The following is a 14,642-nucleotide window of genomic DNA, read 5'->3' as shown; positions in this document are numbered from 1 at the left end:
TATATATATACACACACACACACACACACACACACACACTCTATACCTCAGTAGGCTATAAGCTACAGTTGCTTCACACGCACTGGCGTTCCCAGAGCGGCTTGTCTTTACGCACAGTGCCCATGAACCCGTTATCAGAGCCGTGATAATCGACCCCCGTCGCGCGAGGGATCAACTCACCCATAGCTCGGTTCCCCAGCTCATGGTTCCCAAGCGTTCTTCACGTAATAATCCACGATTCGTGCGTTCAGATGAGTGTTCGCCCTCCAAACCACAGCAGCGGAACTGAGTCCGTGTCTCTGCCTCCTCGGCTTCTGCGCGAGTGAAGGCGCAGTGTGTGTGTGTGTGTGTGTGTGTGTGTGTGTGTGTGTTTGCGTGGGGGGTGGGTGTGTGTCTCCGGAGGCTTCTTGCACTGACTCTCTCTCTCTCTCTCTCTCTCTCTCTCTTCTTTCCTAGTACGAGAAAGGCGCCTAAAAAGCAGCGATTCTGCACGCGCGTTTCCTCAAAACGGCACAGGACCGCCGAAGCATGATGTTCAGACTCACAAACACGCGCGCGCGCGCTCGCTCTCCGGGAGACAGACGCAGAGCTCCGGAGCGCGCCTCGCTGCCCCCGGTGACAGCTGCACTGGCGGGAGCGCGCACGCCGGAGAACGGGGAAGGATCGGAGAAAAAAAAGGTAAAAAAAATCGATAAGCGATGATAATTCACTCGCTGGACAGATGGCGAACCTGTTCAATACAATAAGAGCTGTTTATTTAACAAGTTTTTGTTTCTCGCGGTATGCCATGACCCCTTTTGGGTGCTGAAAAGTGTTTTATGCATAAATAAAATATTTCATTAATATTTCAAAAAGTGTGATATCACCGTCAAGTGATATACTCGGAAAAATATATGGTAAGCATGCAATGGGCAGTTAGTGGGTTGAAAAAAATTGTGTTGTCTTTGTAATTATTAAAATTTTAAGCATGGTGGAAGGCAAAGCATTGTAAACAACGCTTAGTAATAAATGTTAAATGTGATACGTTTATTACATAAATGGCCCCAAAAAAATTTACTGTATTAAAAATATTTGCAATGCACAAACAGTGATGAAACGTACTTTTGTCAGGGAGCACGTGAATCCTGACAGCTGCGTGAGTCTCGTCGGGATAAAAACAAGCTTGCGGCGCCATCTGCTGGCCAGAAGCCTTCACTGTTTCTCAAGGTGTGAAGAAAACAAGGAAAATCCACCGGATCCGTTCACTTCAGTGGGACTGATCCACTGGATCCACAAACTGTTTTGTATTCTAAAGAGACATTTAGTTCATGTTTCTGACATCATACTGTTGCTAAAGTAGGCCTGCACGTCTATTGTGTAAAAATGAGTTTATGAATTCAATCAAACCAATACATTATGAATAATTTAATTTTACCATCGCAAAACTATATAAAAAAGTTATATTATAGTTTTTAATACATTAATAAAACGTCACTTGTCCTCTAAGCCCCGCCTTCCTTCGAGGAAATGTTACGCCCACACCGTGACGCAGAGAAACGGGGCGTGTTTAAACTATTTGGTGGGTGTGGTCAAGCCATAGCCTTTATAAAGAACATCTCTTTGGTTTAGAAACTTTAGTCCTTGCAACTTCAGGGGTCTGGTAACACTCCAAGGAGAGAGAAATGAGAAAATCCCATCACATGCCGCCTTATATTAAAGCTAATATTAAATAATCTCTTTATATTATTGGATGCAGTTGTATTCGTCAGCGCATTTCCATAACCATTTCATTTGATATTGTATAGATAATAGCAATCACATTATTATAGGCTAATTAATGCAAGAATGTGAAATAAAGATGACGTATTAATGAGATTAGCGCAAAATGCCCTCTATAAAAGTAAAAAGTAGAATAAATGATATTTGCAAAACACACATATTGATATAATCAATAGCACAAAAAGACTAATTCCATAATTAAGCCTAATTCACTTTTGATGTAATCAAGACACAAAGGTCAGCAAAGAACATAAAAGGCAGGCATTCACACATGCATTTTACACATTTTAATGAATTTGTTATATTTTTCCTCAGAAAATGCATGATTGTCCTCAGCTCAAATTTATTTTTTTATTTAATTCTAATAATGGCCCTTTAATACTACTATGAAAGTGCTAAATGATATGCAGTATAATGTGAAACGCTAGCAATACGTCAACATGACCATCACAAAAAAAGAAAAAAAAAAGTCAACTCAACTCAACATGAAGTATTAAAGCAGAACAGAATCTAAAGAGGTTTGGTTGTAATGCACCTTCATTTTTCAAGCTTTCAGAATAAAATACTAGCAAACTAATATCTTTATCGAGTGGACTGAGTTATTGAGACACTCTACAGAGAACAGAGCTTGACTTTAGTTTGTAGTGTAGCAAAAATAAAAAACAGGTCACTCTATAGAGATCATGAATAACAGGAAACAAACACAGATCTATAAATATCAGCATAAAGATGTAATTCATGCATACATACATTCAATGTTTTTTTACGCTGATGGCGACATAAATACTCTCTTCATCTCTAAAACATCCTGTTTAAAGCAGGCTGAGATGATAGTCAGAACAAGTGTAGTTGTTATAATACTATATAGTTGTATAGTTGCGTGGCAAAAGTTTTGACAAACGTGGACAATGTGAGTTAAAAAGTGATAAGTCTCCTTGAACCTGGAAGCTTTTTTTAATTAAAATAATGTGATAAATCTTAAGATAAGTTTTTATTTTTGTTTAATTGGTTCGACTAGAGCATGACTGAATAACATACAGGGCTAAAAATAATAGGCATACAGAAAAACAAGTGACCTCATCTGTATTTCTGGTTGTAATTCTGACACTTACTTGTGTTTAGTTAATTGATTCGTTGTTTAATGTTATCTGTTCCTTGCTTTCTCCCTATGTTTCCCTGTTCTTTGTCAGTTCTGCGTACCTGTGTTTCGTTGTAGGTTTTGTTTTTTATTTAATGAAGCTGTGGAGCAATTTCTCCCCGAATTGTGACAGAAAAACAAGTGGATCTAGCAGTGGTTCAAACCTCCTCTTCACCCAGGGATCTCTCATATAAACCCTCCCCTTTGAAAAGCTATAAAATGGGTGCTGAAACAGACACGTTATTTCATTCACCTCCTGATCAAAGATGGATCTGCAGATCTCAGTTTTTCTTCTGATCAGTCTTTTCACTGCAGGTACAAAGACAAATATGTTTGTAATGTCATTTAGTACAAATACAGATCAGTAACATCTCTCTCACACTGTCTCTGTGTTTTATTCAAGGACACTCTTTGAGTTGTTATGAGTGCAAAGATTCCTGTGCCAATGAAAACATAAAAAAATGTCTCAATGGAGAGTCTCAGTGCCTGAGTTCAACAACAATGATAAAAGTCGGTAAGTCCAATACGATGAATTGAAATGTACTGTTTATACTGTTGCTGCTTCACCGGAAAGTAACTTCTCACAGAATTATAATTGTAATCACTATTTTATATTCATATTTAGTGCTGCCTAAATTAATCATTTATCATTATTTACTGACCCTCGGGTACAGTCCCACACCTGGATGAATTTCTTTGTTCTGCTGAACATGAAACCAAGGAAGAAAATGTAAAAAAAAAAAAAAGGTAACCAGGCTGTTTTAGGTCCCCATTGACTTCCACGGTAGGAAAAAAAATACAATGGGAGTCAATGGTGACCCAAAACAGCCTGGTTACACTACTTTTTTGTTTCTAACTATCTTCCTTTGTGTTTGGCAGAACAGAGAAATTCATTCAGATTTGGAGTTTGCTTTAAAACTGAGTCAGTGTTTAAAATGAGAAAACATTTTGATATTCGTAAATATATTTTGTCTGTCCAAATCAGTCTTTCCTAAATCATTCATGTTTTAGCTGGGGTCAGTCTTGAAGTAAATGATAAAGACTGTTCTGCTGACTGTTTCACTGGATCTGTGAACTACAACATTGGACAAATATCTTCTGAATGCTGTAACACACCCCTGTGCAACCAACAAGACATTTCAGGTATTGTACTTTACTAATCAAATGCACGAAAAATAAACTCACGTTACTTCCAAAGGAGATCAGGAAATACAAATGATAAACTACAGGGTGAGGTTTGTCTGTTGTCAATTAAGAATTAATAGATTGGATTGGAGAAGCTAACAAAGAGTTATTTCATTAGATGTTATATTTTGCTAACACTACATGTTTTTATCCTGTAGATATTTCTAAGGTCTACAATGGATTGAAATGTTACTTTTGTGATGAGAAGAGCTGCTCAAACATACTGCGCTGTACAGGAGATCAAGATCGCTGCTTTAAAGCAAAGGGTGAGACTCGGGGACGGGGGTGATAGAGATCACATTTAATGGTTTCCAACTAAGACTAACTTGGATTTTCTTTCTTTTCATCAGTGAATTTTAGATTTGCATCAACAGTAGTAAAAGGCTGTGTCTCCAAATCTATGTGTGATGCTAAAACATCACTTAAATATGTTCAGGAAGCCTCGTGCTGCTCAGGGAACCTGTGTAACGGTGTTCAGAACGTCTCTCAGAGCTTCCTGTTCCTCTTCTGTTCTCTTCTCTCCTTCGTCCTGCTGCACTGAACCCAGACGCTCTTCAGACACACCGCACCGAACACAGAGCTTGTACTTTCTCTGTACTTTGCAATCATCTCTTCAATTTACTATTATAAACAATGATGAAATGTAATTTTGGGATTAGCTTGCGAACACATGCATTTTATACATTTTAATGAATTTGTTATATTTTTTTTCAGAATCAGAAATTGCATGATTGTCCTCTGCTAATTTTTTTTTTTATTTAATTCTAATAATGGCCCTTTAATACTACTATGAAAATGCTAAATGATATGCAGTATAATGTGAAACGCATGTCAACATGACCAAAAAAAAAAAAAAAAAAAAAAGTATCGCTCCGTTCATTAGGAACTTAACATGAAGTATTAAAGCAGAACAGAATCTAAAGAGGTTTGGTTGTAATGCACCTTCATTTTTCAAGCTTTCAGAATAAAATACTAGCAAACTAATATCTTTATCGAGTGGACTGAGTTATTGAGACACTCTACAGAGAACAGAGCTTGACTTTAGTTTGTAGTGTAGCAAAAATAAAAAACAGGTCACTCTATAGAGATCATGAATAACAGGAAACAAACACACATCTATAAATATCAGCATAAAGATGTAATTCATGCATACATACATTCAATGTTTTTTTACGCTGATGGCGACATAAATACTCTCTTCATCTCTAAAACATCCTGTTTAAAGCAGGCATTAAAACCGGTTTTGGCTGAGATGATAGTCAGAACAAGTGTAGTTGTTATAATACTATATAGTTGTATAGTTGCGTTGCAAAAGTTTTAACAAACGTGGACAATGTGAGTTAAAAAGTGATAAGTCTCCTTGAACCTGGAAGCTTTTTTTAATTAAAATAATGTGATAAATCTTAAGATAAGTTTTTATTTTTTGTTTAATTGGTTCGACTAGAGCATGACTGAATAACATACAGGGCTAAAAATAATAGGCATACAGAAAAACAAGTGACCTCATCTGTATTTCTGGTTGTAATTCTGACACTTACTTGTGTTTAGTTAATTGATTCGTTGTTTAATGTTATCTGTTCCTTGCTTTCTCCCTATGTTTCCCTGTTCTTTGTCAGTTCTGCGTACCTGTGTTTCGTTGTAGGTTTTGTTTTTTATTTAATGAAGCTGTGGAGCAATTTCTCCCCGAATTGTGACAGAAAAACAAGTGGATCTAGCAGTGGTTCAAACCTCCTCTTCACCCAGGGATCTCTCATATAAACCCTCCCCTTTGAAAAGCTATAAAATGGGTGCTGAAACAGACACGTTATTTCATTCACCTCCCGCTCAAAGATGGATCTGCAGATCTCAGTTTTTCTTCTGATCAGTCTTTTCACTGCAGGTACAAAGACAAATATGTTTGTAATGTCATTTAGTACAAATACAGATCAGTAACATCTCTCTCACACTGTCTCTGTGTTTTATTCAAGGACACTCTTTGTGGTGTTATGAGTGCAAAGGTTCCTGTGCCAATGAAAAGATAAAAACATGTCTTGATGGAGAGTCTCAGTGCCTGAGTTCAACAACAATGATAAAAGTCGGTAAGTCCAATACGATGAATTGAAATGTACTGTTTATACTGTTGCTGCTTCACCGAAAGTAACTTCTCACAGAGTTATAATTGTAATCACTATTTTATATTCATATTTAGTGCTGCCTAAATGAATCATTTATCGTCATTTACTGACCCTCGGGTACAGTCCCACACCTGGATGAATTTCTTTGTTCTGCTGAACATGAAACCAAGGAAGAAAATGTGTAAAAAAAAAAGGTAACCAGGCTGTTTTAGGTCCCCATTGACTTCCACGGTAGGAAAAAAAAATACAATGGGAGTCAATGGTGACCCAAAACAGCCTGGTTACACTACTTTTTGTTTCTAACTATCTTCCTTTGTGTTTGGCAGAACAGAGAAATTCATTCAGATTTGGAGTTTGCTTTAAAACTGAGTCAGTGTTTAAAATGAGAAAACATTTTGATATTCGTAAATATATTTTGTCTGTCCAAATCAGTCTTTCCTAAATCATTCATGTTTTAGCTGGGGTCAGTCTTGAAGTAAATGATAAAGACTGTTCTGCTGACTGTTTCACTGGATCTGTGAACTACAACATTGGACAAATATCTTCTGAATGCTGTAACACACCCCTGTGCAACCAACAAGACATTTCAGGTATTGTACTTTACTAATCAAATGCACGAAATAAACACTCACGTTACTTCCAAAGGAGATCAGGAAATACAAATGATAAACTACAGGGTGAGGTTTGTCTGTTGTCAATTAAGAATTAATAGATTGGATTGGAGAAGCTAACAAAGAGTTATTTCATTAGATGTTATATTTTGCTAACACTACATGTTTTTATCCTGTAGATATTTCTAAGGTCTACAATGGATTGAAATGTTACTTTTGTGATGAGAAGAGCTGCTCAAACATACTGCGCTGTACAGGAGATCAAGATCGCTGCTTTAAAGCAGAGGGTGAGACTCGGGGACGGGGTGATAGAGATCACATTTAATGGTTTCCAACTAAGACTAACTTGGATTTTCTTTCTTTTCATCAGTGAATTTTAGATTTGCATCAACAGTAGTAAAAGGCTGTGTCTCCAAATCTATGTGTGATGCTAAAGCATCACTTAAAAATGTTCAGGAAGTCTCGTGCTGCTCAGGGAACCTGTGTAACGGTGTTCAGAGCGTCACTCAGACTGTTAGCGGTGTTCAGAGCGTCACTCAGAGCTTCCTGTTCCTCTTCTGTTCTCTTCTCTCCTTCATCCTGCTGCACTGAACCCAGACGCTCTTCAGACACACCGCACCGAACACAGAGCTTGTACTTTCTCTGTACTTTGCAATCATCTCTTCAATTTACTATTATAAACAATGATGAAATGTAATTTTGGGATTAGCTTGCGAACACATGCATTTTATACATTTTAATGAATTTGTTATATTTTTTCAGAATCAGAAATTGCATGATTGTCCTCAGCTAATTTTTTTTTTTTTATTTAATTCTAATAATGGCCCTTTAATACTACTATGAAAATGCTAAATGATATGCAGTATAATGTGAAACGCATGTCAACATGACCATCACAAAAAAATCAAAAAAAAAAAAGTATCGCTCCGTTCATTAGGAACTTAACATGAAGTATTAAAGCAGAACAGAATCTAAAGAGGTTTGGTTGTAATGCACCTTCATTTTTCAAGCTTTCAGAATAAAATACTAGCAAACTAATATCTTTATCGAGTGGACTGAGTTATTGAGACACTCTACAGAGAACAGAGCTTGACTTTAGTTTGTAGTGTAGCAAAAATAAAAAACAGGTCACTCTATAGAGATCATGAATAACAGGAAACAAACACACATCCATAAATATCAGCATAAAGATGTAATTCATGCATACATACATTCAATGTTTTTTTACGCTGATGGCGACATAAATACTCTCTTCATCTCTAAAACATCCTGTTTAAAGCAGGCATTAAAACCGGTTTTGGCTGAGATGATAGTCAGAACAAGTGTAGTTGTTATAATACTATATAGTTGTATAGTTGCGTGGCAAAAGTTTTGACAAACGTGGACAATGTGAGTTAAAAAGTGATAAGTCTCCTTGAACCTGGAAGCTTTTTTAATTAAAATAATGTGATAAATCTTAAGATAAGTTTTTATTTTTGTTTAATTGGTTCGACTAGAGCATGACTGAATAACATACAGGGCTAAAAATAATAGGCATACAGAAAAACAAGTGACCTCATCTGTATTTCTGGTTGTAATTCTGACACTTACTTGTGTTTAGTTAATTGATTCGTTGTTTAATGTTATCTGTTCCTTGCTTTCTCCCTATGTTTCCCTGTTCTTTGTCAGTTCTGCGTACCTGTGTTTCGTTGTAGGTTTTGTTTTTTATTTAATGAAGCTGTGGAGCAATTTCTCCCCGAATTGTGACAGAAAAACAAGTGGATCTAGCAGTGGTTCAAACCTCCTCTTCACCCAGGGATCTCTCATATAAACCCTCCCCTTTGAAAAGCTATAAAATGGGTGCTGAAACAGACACGTTATTTCATTCACCTCCTGATCAAAGATGGATCTGCAGATCTCAGTTTTTCTTCTGATCAGTCTTTTCACTGCAGGTACAAAGACAAATATGTTTGTAATGTCATTTAGTACAAATACAGATCAGTAACATCTCTCTCACACTGTCTCTGTGTTTTATTCAAGGACACTCTTTGTGGTGTTATGAGTGCAAAGGTTCCTGTGCCAATGAAAACATAAAAAAATGTCTCAATGGAGAGTCTCAGTGCCTGAGTTCAACAACAATGATAAAAGTCGGTAAGTCCAATACGATGAATTGAAATGTACTGTTTATACTGTTGCTGCTTCACCGGAAAGTAACTTCTCACAGAATTATAATTGTAATCACTATTTTATATTCATATTTAGTGCTGCCTAAATTAATCATTTATCGTCATTTACTGACCCTCGAGTACAGTCCCACACCTGGATGAATTTCTTTGTTCTGCTGAACATGAAACCAAGGAAGAAAATGTAAAAAAAAAAAAAAAAGGTAACCAGGCTGTTTTAGGTCCCCATTGACTTCCACGGTAGGAAAAAAAATACAATGGGAGTCAATGGTGACCCAAAACAGCCTGGTTACACTACTTTTTTTGTTTCTAACTATCTTCCTTTGTGTTTGGCAGAACAGAGAAATTCATTCAGATTTGGAGTTTGCTTTAAAACTGAGTCAGTGTTTAAAATGAGAAAACATTTTGATATTCGTAAATATATTTTGTCTGTCCAAATCAGTCTTTCCTAAATCATTCATGTTTTAGCTGGGGTCAGTCTTGAAGTAAATGATAAAGACTGTTCTGCTGACTGTTTCACTGGATCTGTGAACTACAACATTGGACAAATATCTTCTGAATGCTGTAACACACCCCTGTGCAACCAACAAGACATTTCAGGTATTGTACTTTACTAATCAAATGCACAAAATAAACACTCACGTTACTTCCAAAGGAGATCAGGAAATACAAATGATAAACTACAGGGTGAGGTTTGTCTGTTGTCAATTAAAATTAATAGATTGGATTGGAGAAGCTAACAAAGAGTTATTTCATTAGATGTTATATTTTGCTAACACTACATGTTTTTATCCTGTAGATATTTCTAAGGTCTACAATGGATTGAAATGTTACTTTTGTGATGAGAAGAGCTGCTCAAACATACTGCGCTGTACAGGAGATCAAGATCGCTGCTTTAAAGCAGAGGGTGAGACTCGGGGACGGGGTGATAGAGATCACATTTAATGGTTTCCAACTAAGACTAACTTGGATTTTCTTTCTTTTCATCAGTGAATTTTAGATTTGCATCAACAGTAGTAAAAGGCTGTGTCTCCAAATCTATGTGTGATGCTAAAACATCACTTAAAAATGTTCAGGAAATCTCGTGCTGCTCAGGAACCTGTGTAACGGTGTTCAGAGCGTCACTCAGACTGTTAGCGGTGTTCAGAGCGTCTCTCAGAGTGTTAGCGGTGTTCAGAGCGTCTCTCAGAGTGTTAGCGGTGTTCAGAGCGTCTCTCAGAGCTTCCTGTTCCTCTTCTGTTCTCTTCTCTCCTTCGTCCTGCTGCACTGAACCCAGACGCTCTTCAGACACACCGCACCGAACACAGAGCTTGTACTTTCTCTGTACTTTGCAATCATCTCTTCAATTTACTATTATAAACAATGATGAAATGTAATTTTGGGATTAGCTTGCGAACACATGCATTTTATACATTTTAATGAATTTGTTATATTTTTTCAGAATCAGAAATTGCATGATTGTCCTCTGCTAATTTTTTTATTTAATTCTAATAATGGCCCTTTAATACTACTATGAAAATGCTAAATGATATGCAGTATAATGTGAAACGCATGTCAACATGACCATCACAAAAAAAAAAAAAAAGTATCGCTCCGTTCATTAGGAACTTAACATGAAGTATTAAAGCAGAACAGAATCTAAAGAGGTTTGGTTGTAATGCACCTTCATTTTTCAAGCTTTCAGAATAAAATACTAGCAAACTAATATCTTTATCGAGTGGACTGAGTTATTGAGACACTCTACAGAGAACAGAGCTTGACTTTAGTTTGTAGTGTAGCAAAAATAAAAAACAGGTCACTCTATAGAGATCATGAATAACAGGAAACAAACACACATCTATAAATATCAGCATAAAGATGTAATTCATGCATACATACATTCAATGTTTTTTTTACGCTGATGGTGACATAAATACTCTCTTCATCTCTAAAACATCCTGTTTAAAGCAGGCATTAAAACCGGTTTTGGCTGAGATGATAGTCAGAACAAGTGTAGTTGTTAGAATACTATATAGTTGTATAGTTCTTATAACTGTATTATAATTGCAATTTTGTCATCTAACATTTTTTTCAACAATAGGTGCAAAGTCTAAGCCAGTAGTAGTGTTTGTTCATTTTCATTTCTCTCTCAAATGTATGAAGAATGTTTACTTCTCTTTTATACAGGTTTTGCAGACCAGCAAACCTTAACAGGTCTTAGTATTTTCTCAGTGTGCTAAAATGAGTAAAAGAACACTTTCAGCTCAGTTTAACCTTCTGCAGTAATAGAAACCTGATGTGACAACGAAAAAAAGTATTGCTTAAAATAACATGAATAGCATTAAAATCCATTGAGTGTACTTGGTGAACTGGTACAATGACACAAAGACACAACAAGACATGGTAAACACGGTTGGTAAAATGCAAACGCTGACAACTTTGAAAGAAATGGAGGAACAGGAAGAGCATCTTGAAGTCCTGTCTGTGTCCTATTTCTCCACTAGATGGCCCTCTTGGTTGATGCTCTTAGAACTTATTAGAAACTACTTAAACTGGGATTCAGTCTAATACTTACATTAAATAAGTTCATTTTCAATTCAATCAATCAATCAAAAGTGGTCAGGACAATCGGACTACAGTAACTCGTGATCACCTAAATTAAATGTAAAAAGCAGGAGTTTAAGAGACTTCAAAGTCTGTCCTTAGTCTAGATCAGGGGTGCCCATTACGTCGATCGCGATCGACTGGTCGATCGCAAAGGCATTGTGGATAGATCGCATGGCATTGAAAAAAAAAAAAAAAAAAAGCGCATACAACTGCGCTAAGTGCTGCAAAACTCTAGCAAGCTAGCGAGTAAGAAAGGGGATAAAAATGAGTGGAAAAGCTGGACCAAGTAAAAAGCCGAAGACCTACCACTACCATACGGAGTGGGAGGAGGACTTCTTTTTCACAATGTCATTTTCGAAGTGCGTTTGCCTCATCTGTCAGTCTACAATTGCTTTACTGAAGAAGGGAAATGTGGAGCGCCACTTTCGGACTGTTCATAAAAACTATGACACCGAGTTCCCTCCGAAAAGCGAGCTGAGAAGGAGAAAGGTGAAGGAACTAAAATCCCAGCTGTCCGGATAGCAGTCGTTTTTCACACAGCTAACTTCAAAGGCAAGAGCGGCCACTGAAGCATCGTTCCGGGTGAAAAAAAAAAAAGTACAGTTGTATTGAGTTGTATTGAGCAATATAGGTTGATGCAGTAATGCAAGGTACACCAGCATATACTATATAAAAATAACTCTCAATATATTTATAAATAATGTGTTTTGCATTTTTAGTGGGCGGTAGATCATTTTGACATTTTGGCTCTCGGGTTGAAAAAGTGTGTGCACCCCTGGTCTAGATGCTATATTGTATCTAAATACTCATTTCACCGGGTTATGAATGAGCTTATAAAAGCATGGAGTTAGCAACAAAGGTAACCCTCATGATAGAACCGGTTGAAGACATCTGCGCTGAAAATTAACGTCTTTGGTTTTCTAAAAGCGAGAACAGAGGCTAGTTATTCATAATATTCACACACAAACAGTAGCCAATGTATATTTGTATTGATACACAGGACGACCTGTTTATATTGTTGTAACTGTATCATAAACTCACCTCGTCTTGAGCCGTCTCTGGATCATCAGAACGAGGCTCGGGTTTGACCGGATCAGGAAACACTGGAGATGGAACACATACATATTGTACGTTTACTGTTGTGATTTATAGAGCGCATTATTTAACAAAATCATTATGAACAGATCAGGGCATTGAGTTTAAATGAAATAAAACCCTTACAGTTCGGTTTTAAATCCTCCATGCTGTTGAGTCTTGTTATTTTCACTCTTCTGTTTGATTCATTGGTTTGTGTTTCTTCCGGTTTACTCTCCATCTTCTCTCCAGTTTTGAGGTTATGTGTGGAACTGGTAACAGTTTAAGGACCAAACCTAACTATTGAGTTTTATAGAGTTCTCATCATGAATGAGCACGTAGCTAGTCACTGTTAGCATGTAGCACTGCTAGCATCACTAACGTGTCTGAAGTTCGGTTTGCTAAGTCAGAAGAACCAATTCCCATGTCTATATGATATTGTGATGCAGAGATGCAGTCTTGCTAATCAGTTGCTAGGGTACATTGTTTGGTTACTAGTAAGTGGATTGGCAGCTGACCATCATGATGTACTGAAGACTGTTTATCATTATGATAAACCCACCCCCATGTCCCTATGAGGCTCTGATCCAACGATATCAATCTGAACCATATAATGGCAGTCTATGGGATCTCTCGCTGGTGTGCTCTAAATGTTTGCTAGGGCGTGGCTTGACGCTTTCCACAGTGATCCGGAGGCTTTGATTGGTTAGAGTTAAATGAGCCCACCCCTTGTCACGTGACGCATTTCTCTCATCATAGTGTATATGATGAGAAAATTTGTTTGGGGCTCTTGCAATACAAAGTCAATGGGATTTTTCAGCCAATTTCTCGCCCGCTTCATAGTAGTCATAGCACACCTTTCCTCAATAAAATCGTACGTTTTTACATTACTCTTTACAGCTCTTCAAGACTTGTTTAAAGCACGAGGTTTCCTCTGCACTGGTTGTACTTGGGTGCTCCAACGATAAAATGCCTTACTTTACCGTATGTTCTTCACCCGACTTCTCTTTTTGAGCCAGTATCTATACATTCGCAAAATACGGAGTCAACACCGACGTGCCTTCACATGCGTTCAATTGCGAATAAAATATTTTCCAGTTGTCATAAAATATACACTCATCTTTTACGTCGGTTTGAGACTAGGGGTGAGTAACATTGCTTCATTAATATTTAACAATATTTAATGGCAAGCGTGAGCAGATTTGGCTGTGGTATGATACCCGTCGGTAAATAACGTCTATAGTAGAGCGACGTCTGCATTCATAAGTTAAGTTAAATGTTGCATTCATGAAAAAAACAAACATTCTTCGTTGGTCTGGTGTTGATTAAAAAAACATTTTGTAAAATTCTCCACTTACCTTCCCAGTCGATGGTGTTTAAAACAGCAAGCTTACGGCGACTGCTCTCAAACCAACTCAAACTGTACTTTCTACTACGTCACAGTTCTGCCTGCTAGTTATGATACCGCCCATAAAACTTTCCCAGCACTGGACTGGATAAAATTGAGCGTCATCTTTGGGTTCTAGAGTTGAGAGGACGCCCGCCCTCTCGATTACAGCTGAAGACCACGAGTAAACAAAGCAGTGAGTCTTTATCATTTTGATCGTCGGTTACTTCGATAACTTCGTCTCTCGTTATTATGCTAATATTCGCATATCGGAAAGCTTGGTTAAGTTCACTTAACATCAGAACGGTCTTGTTTGTGCCGCAATCATTAACTTACTTTTACTTTTAATCACCTGTCACTAAACTCATTCATCTCTAGAAGTGGGCTTGTACTATTACACACTGAAATGCACAAAAAGAGCTGCTAACTCTGGCATCACCTCAAATTAATCCGACACTGAATCTATTCAATATATCAATCATTTTTATTTATATAGCGCTTTTAACAACACAGGTTGCATCAAAGCACTGTACCGCATAAAGCTCTCCTTTCCAAGCCCACGTGCTCTAAATATACTTAAACTAATAAATTAAACTCAAGCTAAGTCTGAATCCAACTACAACCCTA

The 14,642-nt window shown here is 37.2% G+C and overlaps 1 protein-coding gene and 1 long non-coding RNA gene across 9 annotated transcripts; one reads left to right on the top strand and one right to left on the bottom strand.

Moving 5' to 3' along the window:
- Window positions 1-217: 217 nt before the first annotated feature.
- LOC122341088 (urokinase plasminogen activator surface receptor-like) lies at window positions 218-10,673 on the top strand. 8 transcript variants are annotated; one of them, XR_006250414.1, is made up of 11 exons: window positions 218-678; window positions 1,111-1,206; window positions 3,030-3,211; window positions 3,300-3,410; window positions 3,908-4,039; window positions 4,240-4,347; window positions 4,432-5,960; window positions 6,049-6,159; window positions 6,654-6,785; window positions 6,986-7,093; window positions 7,177-7,844. XR_006250414.1 is itself a non-coding variant. In XM_043234423.1 (9 exons), exons 5-9 carry the CDS (start codon window positions 5,912-5,914, stop codon window positions 7,395-7,397), a joined length of 621 nt encoding a protein of 206 aa, XP_043090358.1. In that variant the 5' UTR covers window positions 2,759-3,211; window positions 3,300-3,410; window positions 3,908-4,039; window positions 4,240-4,347; window positions 4,432-5,911; the 3' UTR covers window positions 7,398-7,844. The 8 variants fall into 8 exon arrangements, 5 of the variants coding, with proteins under 5 accessions (XP_043090358.1, XP_043090355.1, XP_043090359.1 ...); XR_006250413.1 differs by having other exon boundaries at window positions 2,975-3,211; XR_006250412.1 differs by having other exon boundaries at window positions 2,949-3,211.
- On the bottom strand, window positions 7,215-14,080 carry LOC122341090. Its single transcript, XR_006250416.1, has 5 exons — window positions 13,987-14,080; window positions 12,776-12,900; window positions 12,596-12,657; window positions 10,100-12,474; window positions 7,215-7,348 (listed from the first exon to the last, which is right to left on the bottom strand). It is a non-coding gene; the product is annotated as an uncharacterized LOC122341090 (long non-coding RNA).
- Between the last annotated feature and the right edge of the window lie 562 nt (window positions 14,081-14,642).

This window comes from Puntigrus tetrazona, unplaced genomic scaffold (genome assembly GCF_018831695.1).
Source record: "Puntigrus tetrazona isolate hp1 unplaced genomic scaffold, ASM1883169v1 S000001111, whole genome shotgun sequence".
Classification (NCBI taxonomy): Eukaryota; Metazoa; Chordata; class Actinopteri; order Cypriniformes; family Cyprinidae; genus Puntigrus; species Puntigrus tetrazona.
Note: the sequence above shows the minus strand (reverse complement) of the source record. Positions and strands in the feature narration are given on the sequence as shown.